This window comes from Macadamia integrifolia, chromosome 7 (assembly GCF_013358625.1).
Source record: "Macadamia integrifolia cultivar HAES 741 chromosome 7, SCU_Mint_v3, whole genome shotgun sequence".
Classification (NCBI taxonomy): Eukaryota; Viridiplantae; Streptophyta; class Magnoliopsida; order Proteales; family Proteaceae; genus Macadamia; species Macadamia integrifolia.
Window position 1 is genome coordinate 25,334,875 of NC_056563.1, and position 18,112 is coordinate 25,352,986.

The window sequence follows — 18,112 nt, forward strand, 5'->3', positions numbered from 1 at the left end:
TTATTATTGTTATTATATTAATAAACCTGGTTTGCCTCATGTGTGTCTATGAGGTACTCTTTCTAGCACCCATTTGCCGATCATGAATTATTAAATTTACGTGTTTCAAAGTAGGGAAATTTACTATCATTCCCTTACATTTCACCTATACTTAATAAAACTCTCATATCTTTTACCTTTTTTACTAATACTCTCATTTTTTTTATTTTTATATCTTTTTCTCCCTGCTCGTTTTAAATACCCAGATTATCCTTCCTTTTCACTTGTAACTTGTTACATTTTTTTTTTTTTTTCAAATTGATTGGTTTAAAACATGGTTTGAACCAAACCACTTACAAGTTTTGTCTCATCCAATTATCGATGATATTTACATAGGTGATGTGTCTTTTAAGATATTATTTATTTATTAATATATATTTTTTTAAATTTCATCTCATCCAATCATTAGGGATGTTGTTTATTTATTTATTATTAGTATTATTTTTATCTCATCCATCATCACAAATTTACCAGTATATTTTTTTATCGGTATTAGATTGGTATCGATCTCAACAAATCTAAGGATTAAAAAAAATTAAAAAATGTGTGGTACCCGATTGGAACATATGATACCAATATAGATATAGATCAGATACACAATTATTCTTTTTTGAATTTACAATATTCTTGATGATTGGATGAGACAAAACTTGTTAGTGGTTTGGTTCAAACCATGTTTTGAATCAATTAATTTAAAAAAATATAATAGGTTACAAGTGAAAAGGAAGGGTAATCTGAGTATTTAAAAAGAATAAGAAAGAAATAAATGTAAAAATAAAAAGCAGGAGATTATCAATAAAAAAGTAAAAGATAGGGAAGTTTTAGTAAATATAGACCTAGTGTAGGGGAGTGATAGTAAATTTCCCTTCAAAGCTTATCCCGTCCTTTTAGATCTTGGATCTTCTTAAATGAAATGTAGAGGAAGCTCACATGCTGATTCCTGGTTCATCTCCTCATGCATATAAGTGTTGTTATGCCCCCCCCCCCTTCCCTCTCCTTTAAATGTTGATCCTGTGTAGAGTTTGATGCTATAGTTTCTGCCCAGTCGAAACCAATGAGATTGGGATGTGTTTTTCTTAATTGTAAGCAGGAGTTATGTGCTTGATTGCTACTGCCCATGTGGTGAGGCCCTAGCCCTCTGGATGGCTTTGCACTTGACCTTCCATGTTGTTTAATTTTGCACTCGGATTGCCTTTCTTTTATTAGATGCTAGATGTTTGATATCCACAGTTGTTGAGCGGATATCAAACTTCTCCGAAGTAGGTTTGATTCTTATTGTTTCTGTTATCAACACTGTTATGTGGAAAATATTTTGACCCATTCAATTTCTACATAGCCTACCAATCTCGGTCAGGTCTACCGTAGGAATATAGCAGGCCTAAAAATGACACCCTAGGCTTTTCTATATCCTAGGATATGATTGCCATAGTATTTTTGATCGCCATGGTTGGAATGGTAACTAAAACATTCCTAAGGTCTAATGTTTTAACTTCAGAAAATAACGAATATGAATTTGGGTTTCATTTACAAATGACAAATGACTAATGACTATTTTAGCATGTAGATACCGAACATCTTAATTTTTAATGTTGTTTATTTCTTTATTTTTTACTTTTTATTTATTTATTTATTTTTTTGGGTAATAAAAAATAAAAAAACAACGTTGAAAGACATGAGACAAGAACACCAAATATATATATATATATATATATTTTGGAAGGGGGGGAGGGATTTTTGTGGGAATTGGTTCTACACAATAAATTTCTTTTGATGATCAAGGTCAAAACATATTTATTGCCTAGCACTCACTAGTGAGCTATGGTGCACTAAATGTCCACGTTCACCAAGAGCTTCCTCGCCATTATCTACTTTCTCACCCTACCTAGAAGAAAAAAAAATGACAACTTCATCAGTCTGATGATCATTTGAAAAATAGACCATCATAGTGTCGAAGGATGTAAGTTAATCCCATTTTAATTGGTGTTAGTGGTCAATCTTTTTATTTTCTTCAACAGTGTTTGTTTCCATGTAAAAATTAAAAAAATTCTTCGCATAAGAAAAATTTTGAAGTGACATCTTATCTTTTGTATTAATTTTTCTTAGATAGTGAGATAACCTAATCTGGTCAGCTCATGGTAGATCTTCTATTCCAATACGGTGACAGTTTTGCTTCGCCTGTGGAGAAGATAGAATTCTATTAACAGGATTTTAACTTTCTCAGTCCAAGCAACAAGTGCCAAATAAATTTGTATCTCTCTCTCTTTGTTATGATGTCTACCTTTATGCATGAAACTATTTTATTGGTGTACTCTTTGATCATGTATATAGCTCTTCCTTGGTGTACTCCTTGGTCTATATTTGCTTACATAGAGAATCAACCCTCTCCCATTTGACAAATGGGCAAGAAAATTAATGGGCATGTACCCAACTGGCCAAACAGGTTACCAGTTAATCCCAAAATGATACAGTTGTTGGTGTATGATGTCTTGTATTCCGTTGCAGTTTAATTCAAGGAGTACTGGTGCAACACTCCTCTCGAATTTTTTATTTGAGGGCAATTGTAATTTAATCCGGATTAGGGTGGCAATTGTAGTTTGATTCGGATTAGGGTTTTTTCTCGCTATATATTTGTAGCGAGGGTTTCTTTCTCTGTAATGCAAGCAACACTGAGAGGTGTGAGGACGAGCGCTGTAACCCTATTCTCCATTGATAGTGAAGCAGGATCTCATCTCACCGGGGACGTAGGCAACCTTGCCGAACCTCGTAAAATCCGTGTGCATTGTTTGTTTTGTTTTTCCATTATCTTCTGCATCGTTTTAGGGTTACGTTTCTACAACAGTCACACTGTGAGTGACCATCCATATCTAACCCTGCCATTCAAACACTCCCCAGAGTAGCAAGACACCATACACACCTACACACTAACCACTTTATAATCGATCCTTCCATGTCATGTATGTGTATATATATAGCCCACAAATCCCAGTTCTCATATAGGGATCTAACAAACTAAATAAGACAGTTAAGGGTATCATACGTCTTAGTCCATCTCTAAAATGCCTAAACCATCAGTTACAAAATTAATAATGAAAACACTCTTATGTATTCCTCTCCAATCCAATCACTTGGTCCAGTGGGTCCTACATTCCACACCACCCCCACGGCCCCACCTTGTTTACCAGTACTTTTAAGAGACTGGAGAGGATCCATGACCCCACTTCTTCTGATGAGGTACCCACCTAAAAATATGGAGAAAGCTTTATGATGGCGTTTTTGTTGAGTTGGGTGTCTAGATCAAATTCACTGAGGCATTTCATCGAGCAAGAATACTACAAGATTTCCACCAAAACTAAGCCAACCAAACACCCCTTTTAATGTGGAGATGATAATCACTAATCAGTTGATAGTTTTGTCTTATCAACTAATTCAAAAGGGTTCTCTTCCTTCTCCTTAGAAAGTCTACAACTACTAATTAGGTTTGGTAGGGCAGAAGTGACGTGAGTGGTCAAACATTTTTTAATGTCAACCTCCTTGAATTGAATGCCCTACGCTAGAGAGGGAACTTTATAAGCAAGATGAAGAAGATCAGTACCGGACATCTTTATTTGGTATTGGCATTAAGAGAATAGGTGATTCAAAATTATTGAAGGGGAAAATTAAATGGATTTCCATAGCTAATCCGATCCACCATGTGGGTCATGCAAACCAACCCTACTAGACACAAGGTTTTATGAAGTTCCACATGGAAACGAAACCAAACAAAAGATGGTGGGTGGTAAAGGCTTTTCGTACAATCTCATATGTCATCTTCATTACCTAAACACATGATGATATCCACATGCCGCTATGTTCTGGTGAGGGAGATTTCATCAGATTATTGTCTTTCCTTTTCTTTTCTTTTCTTTTTTTATCTGGTAGAGACATGAGAGAGAGAGAGAGAGAGAGAGACATGAGAGAGAGAGAGAGAGAGAGAGAGAGAGAGAGAGAGAGAGAGATAAAATCAAAAACCCAAACTGATGAGTAAACTAATAGAATTCATAAACAAACAATCGTATAATACAGTACAAAGATTTACATGGTTCAGTAAGATCATTTAAGTTCACATTCATCTAAGTCCACAAGGAGATGAGATCTGTTTCACTATCAATGGAGAATATGGTTATATATAGCAACGTGTTCTCACATCTCTCAAATTACAGAAAATGAGCTCGCTACAAATCATAGCAACACTTTATAGGTGCAATTTACTAAAATACCCATAACCCTAAAAAAACTCCTTGGGTCTGCCTCCCCCAAACCTCGCCATGGACCTGCTAAGCTAGTTCGTCTAGGCCCTAGCAACGAAGAGAACATGCAAGGTGGGTCAATTCTTATAGACCTCAAGGCCTTGGACCCCACGGTGCTTTGAAATCAACCCACAAATCCATTTGACAAATAGAAGCCATCGTAGCCCCTTAGATAGAGAGAGATTATTAATGAACTAACTGCAATGTCAATACCTTATTAAGATATCTTAATCAGTGATTTAATGCTTTCAGTCTTCCTGTTCAATGTAACTCATTAGTTTAAGTGTTGGTAGGGGCAACGGTTAGTGATACGGACAACCATGACAATGACTAAACGACCAAACTGATTGAGAAGATCAGCACCACACGAGTTAAGTTTGGAGTTTGGTCCTGACCACTCTTCTTAGCAAGGGGAGGAGGTACCCACTAGCCTTGTAATTTCTACTACAAGGATACAAATTTATAAAAGATAAAGTAGTCATCATTCCCAGGATCAAAATTGTGGTGCAATCTCTTCATTCTGTGTGTAAACTATCCACAAATCTTAACTTAAAAAAACTAAACCAGAAGTGAAGAAATGGTTCTCTGTTACTCTATAAAAAAAAATGATTCAAGAACCAGCCATTGATGAAGTTGTATTTAAATCCTATATGGATGGATATGGCATTGAATACAACAAGTTTGTGCATGATCTGTACGTATACTGATGTCTCTGATTCATGTTAGTGCCTTTCTGGGTGTACACAAATCACCACCGCCTGCAATTTTCCTTTTCCCTTTTAAATGAAGAAATTTCATTGAAATCCAAAGAAATATGACTATATAAAGGCTGCCTAAATAGAAAACCCTAGGGCCTAGAGTCAGATAATGCTTATCCAAAAAAAAAAAAAAAAACCTAGAGTCAGATAAGCCATTTCGTGAAGAAATGAAAGCAGCTTTCTTTGGGATTAAGAAGTTAAGAAACAAAGGATAGGAAAATATATGGGAAAAAAAAAAATTCTTAATCCATAGGATACTTGGGTTGAAAAGGGTATTTCGAAACTTTAACAATAAGAGGGATGGGAGTCAATGGTGATATTTATTCTTCACCATCAGTAAAGAGATTGTTTTTTCTTTTCTTTTTTTTTTTCGCTACAAAATAATATGTATTGAGAATGAAGAAAAAAGAATATTCAAATAAGAGTACACACTGCTTCGTATCAGATGAAAACTATTCCACCTTCGGCATTGCCAACAGCTGAATAGAGATCATGACTGAAATCAAGCCTACAAAACGAAAAACACTACATTATTTAAATCAGTATCTAAGCCGACTCTGACTATCTAAATCTAATTCCATAGCAATAAATGCATGCCAAGAAATAATAAGAGAGGACGCTTCAAGTTTTGTAGCAGACTTAGCAAGAAAGTCAGCAACTGGATTAGCTTTTAGAAGGCAATGAGTAATCTTCTAGGTCAAGGACTGCAGGTAAAGAGATTCTCATTTCACCTATGGTGAAGAAAAACTATATCCTATTTTGTTGAATGATCCTCTATACACTATCTTAATAAAGCTTTAGTTTTTTTATTTGGGTTTCTTATAGTAGGATAGAAAAATGGATAAACTTTTTGACACTATATATAAACAGTATAGGACAATTTTGTGTGGCTAAATTCTTCAATTTATTCATCATTCACGGGGGAAGGAATTTGGATAGACGCAAAGATTGAATGGTGAATGGAGGTAGGTAAAACAGAGGAAGAGTATCAAATTAAGTTTGGAAAAATGGCTGTTTCATCTGATCAAGAGGCATTTATGTTCTAGGTAAACTGTAGAATCATCTCTCTCTCTCTCTCTCTCTCAAAGATTATAGCCAAGTTGATTAAGTAGGGTTGAGTTCATAGGGACTAAGTTGTTATCAAGGAAAATAGAGTGAACATTAGGGAGGGAGGAGGATCTCTGCTGTGGTGCGCAACACAATGTAATTAAGAGAAGATAAAAGGTGAACCAACTTCCCTTTCCCCAACCCCACACTCATTGCCCAAACTTGCACCACAAGGTTAAGGGAGAAAAAAGAAAAGTGGAAGGTGAACCAAAGCCCACACACAACTGCAACTACAACCACAACCACAACCTCAACCACACCTGTTTCTATCTTCCCTTTTCCTTCCTGTCGTACTTTCCTCTGGCCCTTCCCTAACACTTCTTCTAGAAACTCTCTCTCTCCCTCTCTCCCTCTCTCCCTCTCTCTAAATTTTCTATGCTTCTCTTAGATCACCACTTGAACTTTTTCCCCCTCCCTAAAGGCCCACTACCGCCAACTATGAAATATATGCTTTTGGTTACCTCGTTGAAAACTTGTTACTAGATAAATACTTTATATTTACCCATCAAGGATCTTATTTAACCTACCATCTATCATTTTTTTGATAGACAAAATTTTCTTGCTACCAGGTACCTGACACTTTATAATGGTATACAGTGCTCAGAGGAGTACCTGTCTGAGAGTTGGTCACTTGATCAACTCTTATCAAGTGCATCGGTGTTTGATTTACACCAATTTTTTCTTGCTTTCTAAGAAATGTGGCTTTGAGCACCTGTTGGAACCTCTGTGACTCTGTACTTGGTCCCTATGTGGGTTTAATATGTAATGACCAGTAAATCCTTGAATCTTCTATTACTAGGTGAGTGAATACTGAGTTACAAGAAAGCACATAAGCTTAATCTAACTATTAAAATTAAGATAGAAATAAGTATAAAATTGATCATTTAAAGACAAAGATATTGATATTGAGGGAGAAGTCCCCATACAAAAAGGCACAGACCCATTTTGGAATTTGGTGGTGGGAGTTTTCAGTTTTCTCCAAGTAAAATAGCAGACACCACCATTATTGGGGGGCATTTGTATGTTCTAGTCTAGTTAGTCTAATAAATGTTACCCTCTCATGAGTTGGAGGAGATTTTGAAGAGGGTAACTTAATTTGTTTATCTATAGTAGTTTAGACAAAAAAAAAAAAAAAAAAGGCTGGAATCACGCCTTGTCATGCTATACTTTAATGCATTACTTTACACCTACCTGAGGGTTACCTATGGTTCTGTCCATTTAAAACTCATTAGTATATGATGGTAGCTTATATCATCCACCGGGCACTGCCAGTCACTCAAAAACCTTTCTCACCAACTCGCATCTAGAAGCAATTAGGCACATAGCCTCTCTCTCTCTCTCTCTCTCTAGTCAAAGGCCTAGCTATAAATCTCCTTCCCTAGCTTACAAAAGGGCCGGCCTTGATGATGCAGCACCACCCCCCTCCCTACCACTAAAACCTCCTGCCCTCTTCCCTTCTTCTTCTCCTCCATCTACCACTAACAAGAGGGAACAACTTACTACTATTACTACTTGATGGGGAGGTCTCCTTGTTGTGAGAAAGCTCACACAAACAAAGGCGCATGGACCAAAGAAGAAGATGATCGGCTAATAGCCCACATCAGAGCACACGGCGAGGGTTGCTGGCGTTCTCTCCCCAAGGCTGCAGGCCTTCTCCGGTGTGGTAAGAGCTGTAGACTTCGCTGGATCAATTATCTCCGCCCAGATCTCAAACGTGGCAACTTCACAGAAGAAGAAGATGAACTCATCATTAAACTTCATAGTCTGCTTGGGAACAAGTAAGCTTAGAAGCCCATTTCAGTTTCTTCACAAAATTAATTTGTTAAGAAGAGATTATGTTAATGATGAAGACTTAATGGGTATTTCTTTGGTTGTTTCAGATGGTCTCTTATTGCAGGGAGATTACCAGGAAGAACAGATAATGAGATAAAGAATTATTGGAATACCCATATAAGGAGAAAGCTATTGAGCCGAGGGATTGACCCAGCAACTCACCGGCCACTTCATGAACCGAACTCAAATGTCACAACCATCTCTTTTGCTGCTGTTGCTAAAGAGGAGAATCTAGTTGATGGGCTTGGGTTCAAAGAAGAGAAAGAAAGGTGCCCAGACCTCAATCTTGAACTTCGAATTAGCCCTCCTTGTCAGGAATCTCTTAAGCCATTGAAAAGTGAAGGTGGGATGACTACAAGTTTTTGTTTCTCTTGCAGTTTGGGGTTGCAGGGTAAGGACTGCAGCTGTAGAAGTAACAGCAGTAGCAGTAGTAGCAGCAGCAGTGGTAGTGGTTTCCTAGGCTTGAAGAGTGGTATTTTAGATTATAGAAGCTTGGATAGGAAATAAGATTGAATTTTGGACTCCTTTTTTTTTCTTCTTCTTCTTGATAGACTAGAATGGAGAGGAGAGACGATGAAGAGATTCTTGTTGATGTAAATCTCTCTCCAGCTTTCTCTTAAATCTAATCTATTTTGTACAAGTATATTAGCAAGTAGTACAATTAGAAACTGAGTTATAAACTACTAAAATGGAATGTTTGTCTATATGTTTAAATAGTAAACTCCTTCCCTTCCTTTTCTCTAGCTTTTCCCCATGATTCTCTCAAAGAGCTCTCTCCTCTTGGTGTTTGTCTTTGTTTCTGTTTAGATGCCTGGAGATGGAATAGGATCCCATGATTCTATTTTGTTTCTTCTTAAGCACATATGATAATGGAGAAAGTCTTTACCAAAAAAAAGATAATGGAGAAAGCAAAAAACGAAGAGAGAACACGAGACAGAAGATGAAAAGAAATTGAGAGAAAAGAATCTCCTTCTTCATAATTTTTTTTCCTACATTATTTACAATTTAAATTAAAAAAAAAAATTAAGAAATCCCATTTTTTTTATGAAAACTGAAAAGTGGGTTTGGTTGTTTTCCTTTACTTAGTATTTAATTGTAATTATTGGGAAACTAATCTTGGGGATTTTGTCATTTATGAGAAGTTTTATTTGGCATTGTTTCATTTGGTGGAATTTCGTGGCCTCTTATCTTTGTTTTTTTTTACTAACCTTTTCTATTCACTCTTTTTAATTTGGTTGTCTTCTTTGGACAAGATTTCTCCTTTTGGCGATGGATAAGTCATGAGAGGAGGAGAAGCGAGGGGAAATGGGTAGGTAACCTATCTCATCGCAACATTATACCAACAAACCCTTGAATGAATAATGGCTGAAAGAAATAAATAATATGTAGAGAAAGAGAGAGAGAGAGAGAGACCACCTTTATGTATACTGTAGAGCATAACAAGGTTTTTTGCATGCTTGCACGTACTGATATACACATCTAATTAAATGTTTAGCAAGAAGAAAATTAATTTATTTTATTTTATAACAGTATAAAAGTACAATGTTATAATAAACTAGGATGATTATAATTAATAAATTAATTAACAGTATTATGCATGCTTGCATGTCCTAATATACAAGATGATCCAATTAGTTGGATAGTCATTAATCATTATATATAAGGGTGATCAAGGAAGAAAGATGGATTTGTTTTTTAATCATAAATGTCTATTTAGGGGGTTGGGAATATATCCAATAATATGCCGAGTGTCACACTCTACCACTTGTACATCTCTTTGCAACGGTTTTTATATTTAATTTCAATGGTTATTTTGGTATAGCATTGACGTGAGAACATTTTAACATTTGCTAATTCTGGATTGATATCATTGTTTAAATCCCAAAGAATTAAATATTATCTTCATAGGCTCGTATAATTAAAATATTATTTTAAATAATATTCTATGTTAATCGATATAGTTAACTACATTCTTTACTAGATCGAGTTTTCCTAAGGCCATGGTGAATGGGAATCCATTCACTGCAGTGCTTCATAAGGGCGTGGAAGGTATCCGAATGGTATTTTGGGGAAAATACTAAAACTTTATTAGGGTTTATGAACCTTAGGATGGTGGGTGAACTGTACTTGACTGGTGAAGAAAAACTTTCTTGTAAACTTAATTGAATCTCCATTGAATTTGGAACTCTTGATCCCCATTTTTTCCTTTTAGACTTTAAATCCACAAAAAGATAGATTTTAAGAAGGATGACACAATAAATAATATCTACCATAATTAATGTGCACCGCACAACAGTGATAAGGTTTTTTTTTTTTTTTTTTAGAACAATGATAAGGTTGTCTACTTTATATATTCATTTGAAATAGAATTGTGAATGGGATTAACCTAGCCACATAGTGTTGATCAGGGTCTGTGATTCATTGGTTCTATTTCAGAAATTTGTTAAGCACTGCAAATCAAATTACCAAGATTGTTTCAAAATCAACTAATACCTGTCCTTAATCACTAAATTAGGATCCATTGATACCACCTTCTCTTGCTTTCACAAGTTTAACAATGAGAAATTACAAAGGCTGCCTGACTTTATTGAGTATTTGTACAAGTTGCCTTAGAATCTTACAAAGAGGATAATGGATGCCCTTCTTTCTGATTTCATACTTTTCATTTACTCTAAGTATTCAGAATCCTAGGCATATGCCCATTTGATTTTTAATGATACAAGAGCAATTAAATTAGTTTACAACCTATTTCAAACGTAAACTACATACTTCTCTATAAACATATGTTAGCCCCCCTTCCCCACCCACCCCTGAAGGTTGAAACTTTGGTAAGAGTAATTTATACTTTTTTCAGATAGAAGTAAGGCTATATACTTAAATACAATAAGGTAGCTTAAGGACATTTGCCAACTTTTAGGCATCTACAAAAAATAATAATTTTATCTTCTTTCAAAACTAGTTCAATGAGTATTAGGTGGTTATAATATCTTCGATATTAATTGGATAAGAAAATTTATTGTGTGTAAACAATGGAATCTGAGGAGAAAAAACATGTATATAAATAAGTAATGAAAAGCATATAGTAGCTTTTAGAAAAGGTTCCCCTTAAGAAAATGTTATTGATATTCACTAGTCCATAATTTTTTTTTATATTCTTTTGTAGTTTTATAAATATCTTACTAATTCCTACTATGTGGTTAATTTTATGATATCAAATAATTAGGATAGGATGCAGAAAAATAATAAATGTTTAATAAAATTAAAAATTTTGTAAAAAATTTTTTTTTATATTCAAACTTAATAGATATAGAAGAAAAGGGATGACAATGAAGAGGTGCAATCCAACTTTAATGAAAATGGATTGGTTAGACCTAGAGCAAAGCAATATCCTTTGTTTTTTGTTTTTTTTTTTTCTCAAAACATAATGTTTTGAATATTTAAAATAGATATCTCAAAAGAAAAAGGAAAATGACCTTAATATTTAGTATAATAGTTTCAATAACAAATATGCGATATTAGAAATTAGAATACACGGCTGAAAATATAAGAAGTTTGTTTCATACACGAGCATGCCACATGTTGTGCACTATGATTTGTATTTTTGTATTGATTGCTATTTATGCTTAAGCTATACTCGTCTCCTAGTGAAAACAACATAAAATAAAAATTTAAACTCATATTAAAAACAAATAATAACATTTTATTTATAATGTATTCTCTAATATGAACTTTATGTGGAAACATTAGATCTCAAAGTTTCTAACCATGTGCACTGTGGTCATTGAAACTTTCATAGTAATATATATTACGATCATTTTGAAAGTTTGCCAAGAAAAAGAGATGAGTTATCTTTTTCTTAATTTTCTTATTAGATTATCTCGTGCCCTAAGTTTAACACCACCCAAATTTGAAGAAGGAAAGCAGGTTATATGAACAAATGACCCAAAACCCATAACAATTAACCCGATCCACTTCTCTCCCTATCTAAAAGGAGGTTGAGTTTTATGGGTTATCTCTTAAAAGTCCATTCTTTGAATCAAACAGCCAACTTCATCAGATCCTAGGTCATCCTTTGAAATGCTTTTCTAGATACAAGAATGGGTAAGGGACCTTAAAGGTTTCCTTGTCAGTATAATTTTTGGTGCATAAGAACAAATGGATGAGTGACTAGGTGGTAGGTGCCGTGGAAGTGGAAGTGGAAGTGTGGAACATAATCCCAAGAGCAGTGACCCCTTGATTTTAAAATTAAATAAATAAAGGAATGCAGGGTCGCTTTCAACATTTCACCCACTTCTAACGTGTTAGGTAGAGACATTAGAAGCTTCCATAGAATTTTTTTTTCTCCCCCTCACTATCAAAGAAAATTGTGAAAGAAGTCTAGGTGATTTTTTTACTATATTGCTTCAAATTTATTTTATATTTTCCAACCTTTTGGGTAAGACTATTGCTTTTCCCTATTAATAACTAACTAGAATTATTCTTGAGGTCTAATTAATATTTCAACTCCCACCAACAATATGCATGAATCCTAATACCTGATTGTGGGTCCTGTTTGCTATTGTTTTTTGTGGTGTTTTAGGATCATTTCATGTTAAGATAAATGCACTTGGGGTGTTCCATGAATATTTACAAAAACCCTAATTGCAGTTTATAAGCTGTAGTTTATTAATTTGGATTAATAAATCTCTGCTACATTTTTAGAATCTTGCCTTTAAATTAATTTGCAGGTAAAATCAATACAAAAATTGATTATTTTACTTGATAATTTTCCTTTAGAAGCTTTGGAGGTGGATTGGTTCTTATTCAATTGCTAGGGTAGATAGTTTGACTTACTTTGTTTACTTCAATTTGTATGCTAGTGAAGATTAGTGGCTAATGGTATCTTTAAGGATACAGTATCAGGACTGACTTTGTTTACTTCAATTTGTATGCTAGTATAGATTAGTGCCTAAAGGTATCTTTAAGGATTCAGTATCAGGTAGCATTTTTCATATTTAAATCAGAATCCTTTCTAAGCAAGGATGTTGCCAAGGAACTTTTTCTTATATACAAACAAAAATAACATTAAGAAAATAAAACATCCATGACATCTTCCACTGTAGTATCATGAAATTTACCCAGCCAAACCTTACTAGCAAACCCTAGTTGCTACATACATATATTTAACATACATACATTAAAAGTTACATTTTTTTTTTTTGGTGAAGAATTTAAAGGTTACATTTACCAATTAATTAAAAAAAATTAGGTGAGACATTTAACATCAAAGTTAAAGAGGTAATTAAAATCCACCAAATTACGATATAAATCCCAAAGTCATCTCTCCTAAGTGCCTCGAGTTAGTTACTCCACCAACCCCTTGTTATCTGTCTGGATCTCTATTCTCCAGAAACCTTCACACCATTAACTGCTACAAAGCTTGCAAGATGGTTTTGGCCTCTGGTGCCAACATTTTCCTTGAAATACCATGACTCATAGACACAAAGCAAAAATCGTGTTTGAATGATCGTGAGCTCTACCTAGTTTATCAGTTACGTGGGTTAATTGTCTTGTTCTCAAAGTATGAATGCTCCTTCATGTTAAGATTAGCGACATCTTTTCGTTTCAACTTGAGAATTCGTCCTATCAATTCATTTCGAACCGTCTCTAAGGTTGAGATGGGTTTTCAAATGACTCTAGTAGCCAAGTTTTCAACGGGTATAAACCAAATAGCACAATCGAGGCCTAACCAGTTGTAAGGGTGTTTGGGTACCCTCATATGGGTGTTTGGGTCTCCTCGTGTCCTGAGGAGTGTTTGAGTTTTGTACTACCCTCTCTTGTTTTTCTTTGCTTGCGTCTTTAACCCTCTTCAGTTTGAGAAGGATCCTTTTATAAATTTAAAAAAATTAATTAATTAATTAAAAAAAATTTGTAATGGTAATCAAATAAAAAAGGCCATCACAAATGATGATTGGATGATCCACAAGAATGCAAGATTGGCTTATGTTCAGCAATAGTCTTAGATTTCTACCCAAAAAAAAAAAGGCAATAGTCTTAGATTAAGCCACCCAATTGTCAAGAAACTTTGTACTAGTTATTTGTTGTATTCTTCTAACAACAAACTGACTATTCACCATTTGGTAGGTAAGTCCACAAGAAATGCATGTGAGACTTATGTTCAGTTAAAAGCCATGAACAGATTTATTGTATAACAGACTCTCTTATTGGTGAAATTGTTTTCTGTGCCGTTATTGGTGTAGCATGAAAGATTCCCCGTCCCGCATGGGCAATGTGAAAACCCTCTCTTTTGTATTGTATAAGAAAAGTTGACTATAGAGTTTCCAAACTAAAGACAGCAAATTATCTTCTTATCTTCTTATCTTCTCTAGATATAGGGATGCCATTTCTGTTCCATAAGATTTTTTTTTTAATGTAAGAACTGTTTTAAGGGTTATGATGTGAGCAAGTTGGCTTATGGGATAAAAGTTCTTTCTCAAGTTCTATCTTGGTTGATTGACCTTTTCCATTAGTTGTTTTCAAAAATTAAAAATTGCATTAGTTGATGTCTTAGGTGTAATCTATAACAATTGCCTCACCCATGGGGGACATTTAGGTCCCTCCAATGTAGGATTAGCCTATTAAACATCAATTTGATGTTTATTTAAAGGGAAATTATTAACCTAAAAGTTTAAAATAAATTAAGCGGTGGGTGAATTAAGGAATTAGCCAATGATGACTCATGGTTTTCTTGTTTTGGTTAATGATATCCTCTTCTATTCTATCTTGGGAAAAAAGAAAAGATCTATTACATTAGGAAGAAATATAGGAAATTCTTGGATGGCATCCATGTTGTGAAAAGTTGTATGTAGTTTTATTTTGATTATAGAGAAAAGCTGACTCTGTGGTCAATTAATTCTTTGTGGAGTGTAGTGTAGTGTAGCCTATGCCCACTCACAAAATATTTTTTATTCATTTTTTTCTATTTTAAAATGAATTAATTAAAAAATGTCATATGGATAGTCATAGGCTACGCCGCTTGCTCAAATAGATTTTCCCATGCAACTTTATATATTTTCTGGGCAGGGGTAGCATCCCACGACAATACTGTGAGAAAATATCCCATGTCACACAATTCACAACACATGAAATGGTTTTTTTTAATAGAAGATTCACATTGTATAGAGAGAGGACCAACCGCCGCCGTTCATTTTGTGAGAGAGCGTGAAAAAAAATCCCAACATCACCTACATGGGATCTTTTTCTTTTTATGGGTTCTTAGTACAGATATTTTCTTTGTTGTTTGACCCATTTGCTTTTGCATTAGTCCCACTTACCACTAACCAGGTGATAATTATAAGGGTGAAATGGGTGGGGTAGGGTTAGGTTAAAGCCTCATTTTAAAGATAAACCTTTCCCAAGCCAACCAAAAAGAAACTCTCATCCAACAACCGATGCCATTCAATCCCACATCAAGAGTTAACATCCTTCCTGGTCATTTAATCTCAATCCAATATAGTTAAGCCTTATCATGAAAATTAAAAAAAATTATCTCTCCCAACTAAATTAGGTCAGCTACCAGGATAACGGTTTCTGTTTCACCATTCAATTCTATTTAAAGCTATATATATATAATAATTCATGTATTCCCACTTATCATCAGATAATTTTTATTTCCAAGAAAATGTTCTCTCAAAGATAAGTTTGGAAGTGAAATAGTGAATACCCCATATTTCCATATAAGGTTACATTCTGGCACATATTTAGCATATTATAGGACCACATAGGGTACTGTTCACATGGTTGACCAAGCAAAGGAAAATGAAGGGTAATGACCTTATGTTGTATTAATACAACATAAGGTCTCTTCCCTGGAGATATGGATTAAAAAAAACTCGAATATATGTTTTTTAATACAACATAAGGTCTCTTCCCTGGAGATATGGGTTAAAAAAAACTCGAATATATGTTTGGAAAAATAAGTGCTCCCTCATTGTGCGACCCTGCATCTATACATATAGAGAGGCGAAATGACACTCTCACCCCTATCAAACCCAAAATATCTTACCCCCTATTTATGTCCATGTCTCCAATTAACCCGTGTATTAATGCAGGGACCACGCCACCAAGGAGTTGCTTCGAGTGCACACAGTGACAGCCAGTGATGCTTTTACCTGGTCAACTCGACGCTAACCCCATCAACCTCCAAAATATCTCAGATCTCATATCATCTCATCTCTCTCTCTCTTTCTTTCTTTCGTTCTTCTAGAAGATTGAATGGAGCTTGAATTCATCGTTCGGTGATGCTCTCTCTCTCTCTCTCTCTCTCTCTCTCTCTCTCTCGTATTGCTTCGCTTCTAGAAGATGGAATAGAGCCTTGAATTAGTGACATTTGGGGTCTGGAAACTTCTCGGATAAGCAACTGGAAAAGAAAAAGGGCAAGGGCGGGAGTGCGTACGTGCGCACCATGCGTGATAGAGTAAATAGGGTGCGGGTGACAGTAATTATTAAAGATGTTTGGTAAGATATGATAGAGAGGCGGCAGCTGATAACGACTCAACGAGTAGATATATATGTGTTTCTAAGTTTCTTAACTTTCTTACTCTCTTTTGTGGTTGTGGTGCATCTGCCTCTTTTCTACTCTAATGCCGATGGTGGTTGTTATACATTTAATGCAAATCTATTTATTAAGCTCACCACCAATCATCATATCATAATCATAGGTAGCAAAAATAGAAACAACAAAAAAATAGGAATAGACGGTATGAGTTTTAAACAATACAATCTTTTGAATGATATGATCAAATAAATGGTAAAAAAATAGAGAATAGTAAAAAATAGAAAACAAATAGTATGGGTTTTAAACATATAGATTTCAAACAAACGAGACTAAAAAACAGTAATATACTTGTATAAATTAAGAAATTATTATATGAATATCAGCACATAATGTTCAAAACAACTACAATATCCAACACTAATGCATATATATCTCATGTCTCATTATAAGTTTTATGACATATAATTGAAAATCATTCAATACCAATTCTAAATTCATACACCACATTCCAAGTTTTATTGAGCAATATGACTTGGCTATGATGTTGTTCATTGTTGTCAACAGAAGTAATGTATGTTCAGTTTGAGTTAAGACTTATCACTTTAGAAATATTTTTCAGCAAATGCATCAATTTGTATCTTAATTTTAGGGTCCATACATTGATATTGAGTTGAAACTGATACATGAGAAATATAGGCTATTGAGTTAGCTTCAAGTCGGAATCAGGTCAATCAGAGTTCAAGACAGAGATATATATATATATATATATGATCAATTAAGCAGACATTACGTTCAACAAGTTAAATCTTAAAAAAACCAAAAAATGGAATGTGTTTAGAACAAAAATACTTGCCGTTTGAAGTTTTTTTAAATATCTTTGGAAAGCATATGAAAAAACGTGTTTAAATGATAAAAAACAAGAACGTCTTTTAAACACGTTTTTGCTAACCTTATATTTTTTTAGAGAAAGAAAACATGTTAGGTCTATCACTTACATCTGCCAAATAATTGTAACATTGAACCTTATATTTTTTTGAGGTTTGCCTTCATTGTCTGGGTAGGAAAGTTTTTTTTAGCTATTCTATTTGTTGGATAGATGGATAATCCTTTTAGCTTTATCTACATCACATGTAAAATTTTCATTGTACATTTGGATACGGTAGACTACCAAATATGGAAAGTCTCTCCTTTGTTTTTTTCAATAGTTTTATATTCTTTGGAACTGATTTTCTCAAACAATTTTTAAAGTATTATCCTTTTACATTGGTAATATCAAATTAACCTTTTTTATGTCATTCCTTATGAGCACAGATAGGCTACTAGGATAGCGGCCAAGCGTTATAGGGTTTGAGACGCGAACTCAAGACCAAACTCCAAACTCTAAACTCTGCTACGGCGAGACATGTACTTAATCAACTGACCAATTCAGTTATCCAAGTTTCAATCTAGTTAGACATTAACACATGTGGGAGAAAATGCTTCAAATATTTGTTAAATCTTTTAGGGGCAAGGGCAAGGAAAAGGGTCCACTCTATGATAAAATGAGATGTTTG

At 34.4% G+C, this 18,112-nt stretch overlaps 1 protein-coding gene across 1 annotated transcript; it reads left to right on the top strand.

The window, feature by feature from the left end:
• The first annotated feature begins 7,524 nt into the window (after positions 1-7,524).
• Positions 7,525-8,766, top strand: LOC122083708 (MYB-like transcription factor 4). The gene is made up of 2 exons (XM_042651592.1): positions 7,525-7,968; positions 8,071-8,766. Exons 1-2 carry the CDS (start codon positions 7,706-7,708, stop codon positions 8,528-8,530), a joined length of 723 nt encoding a protein of 240 aa, XP_042507526.1. The 5' UTR covers positions 7,525-7,705; the 3' UTR covers positions 8,531-8,766.
• Positions 8,767-18,112: the final 9,346 nt, after the last annotated feature.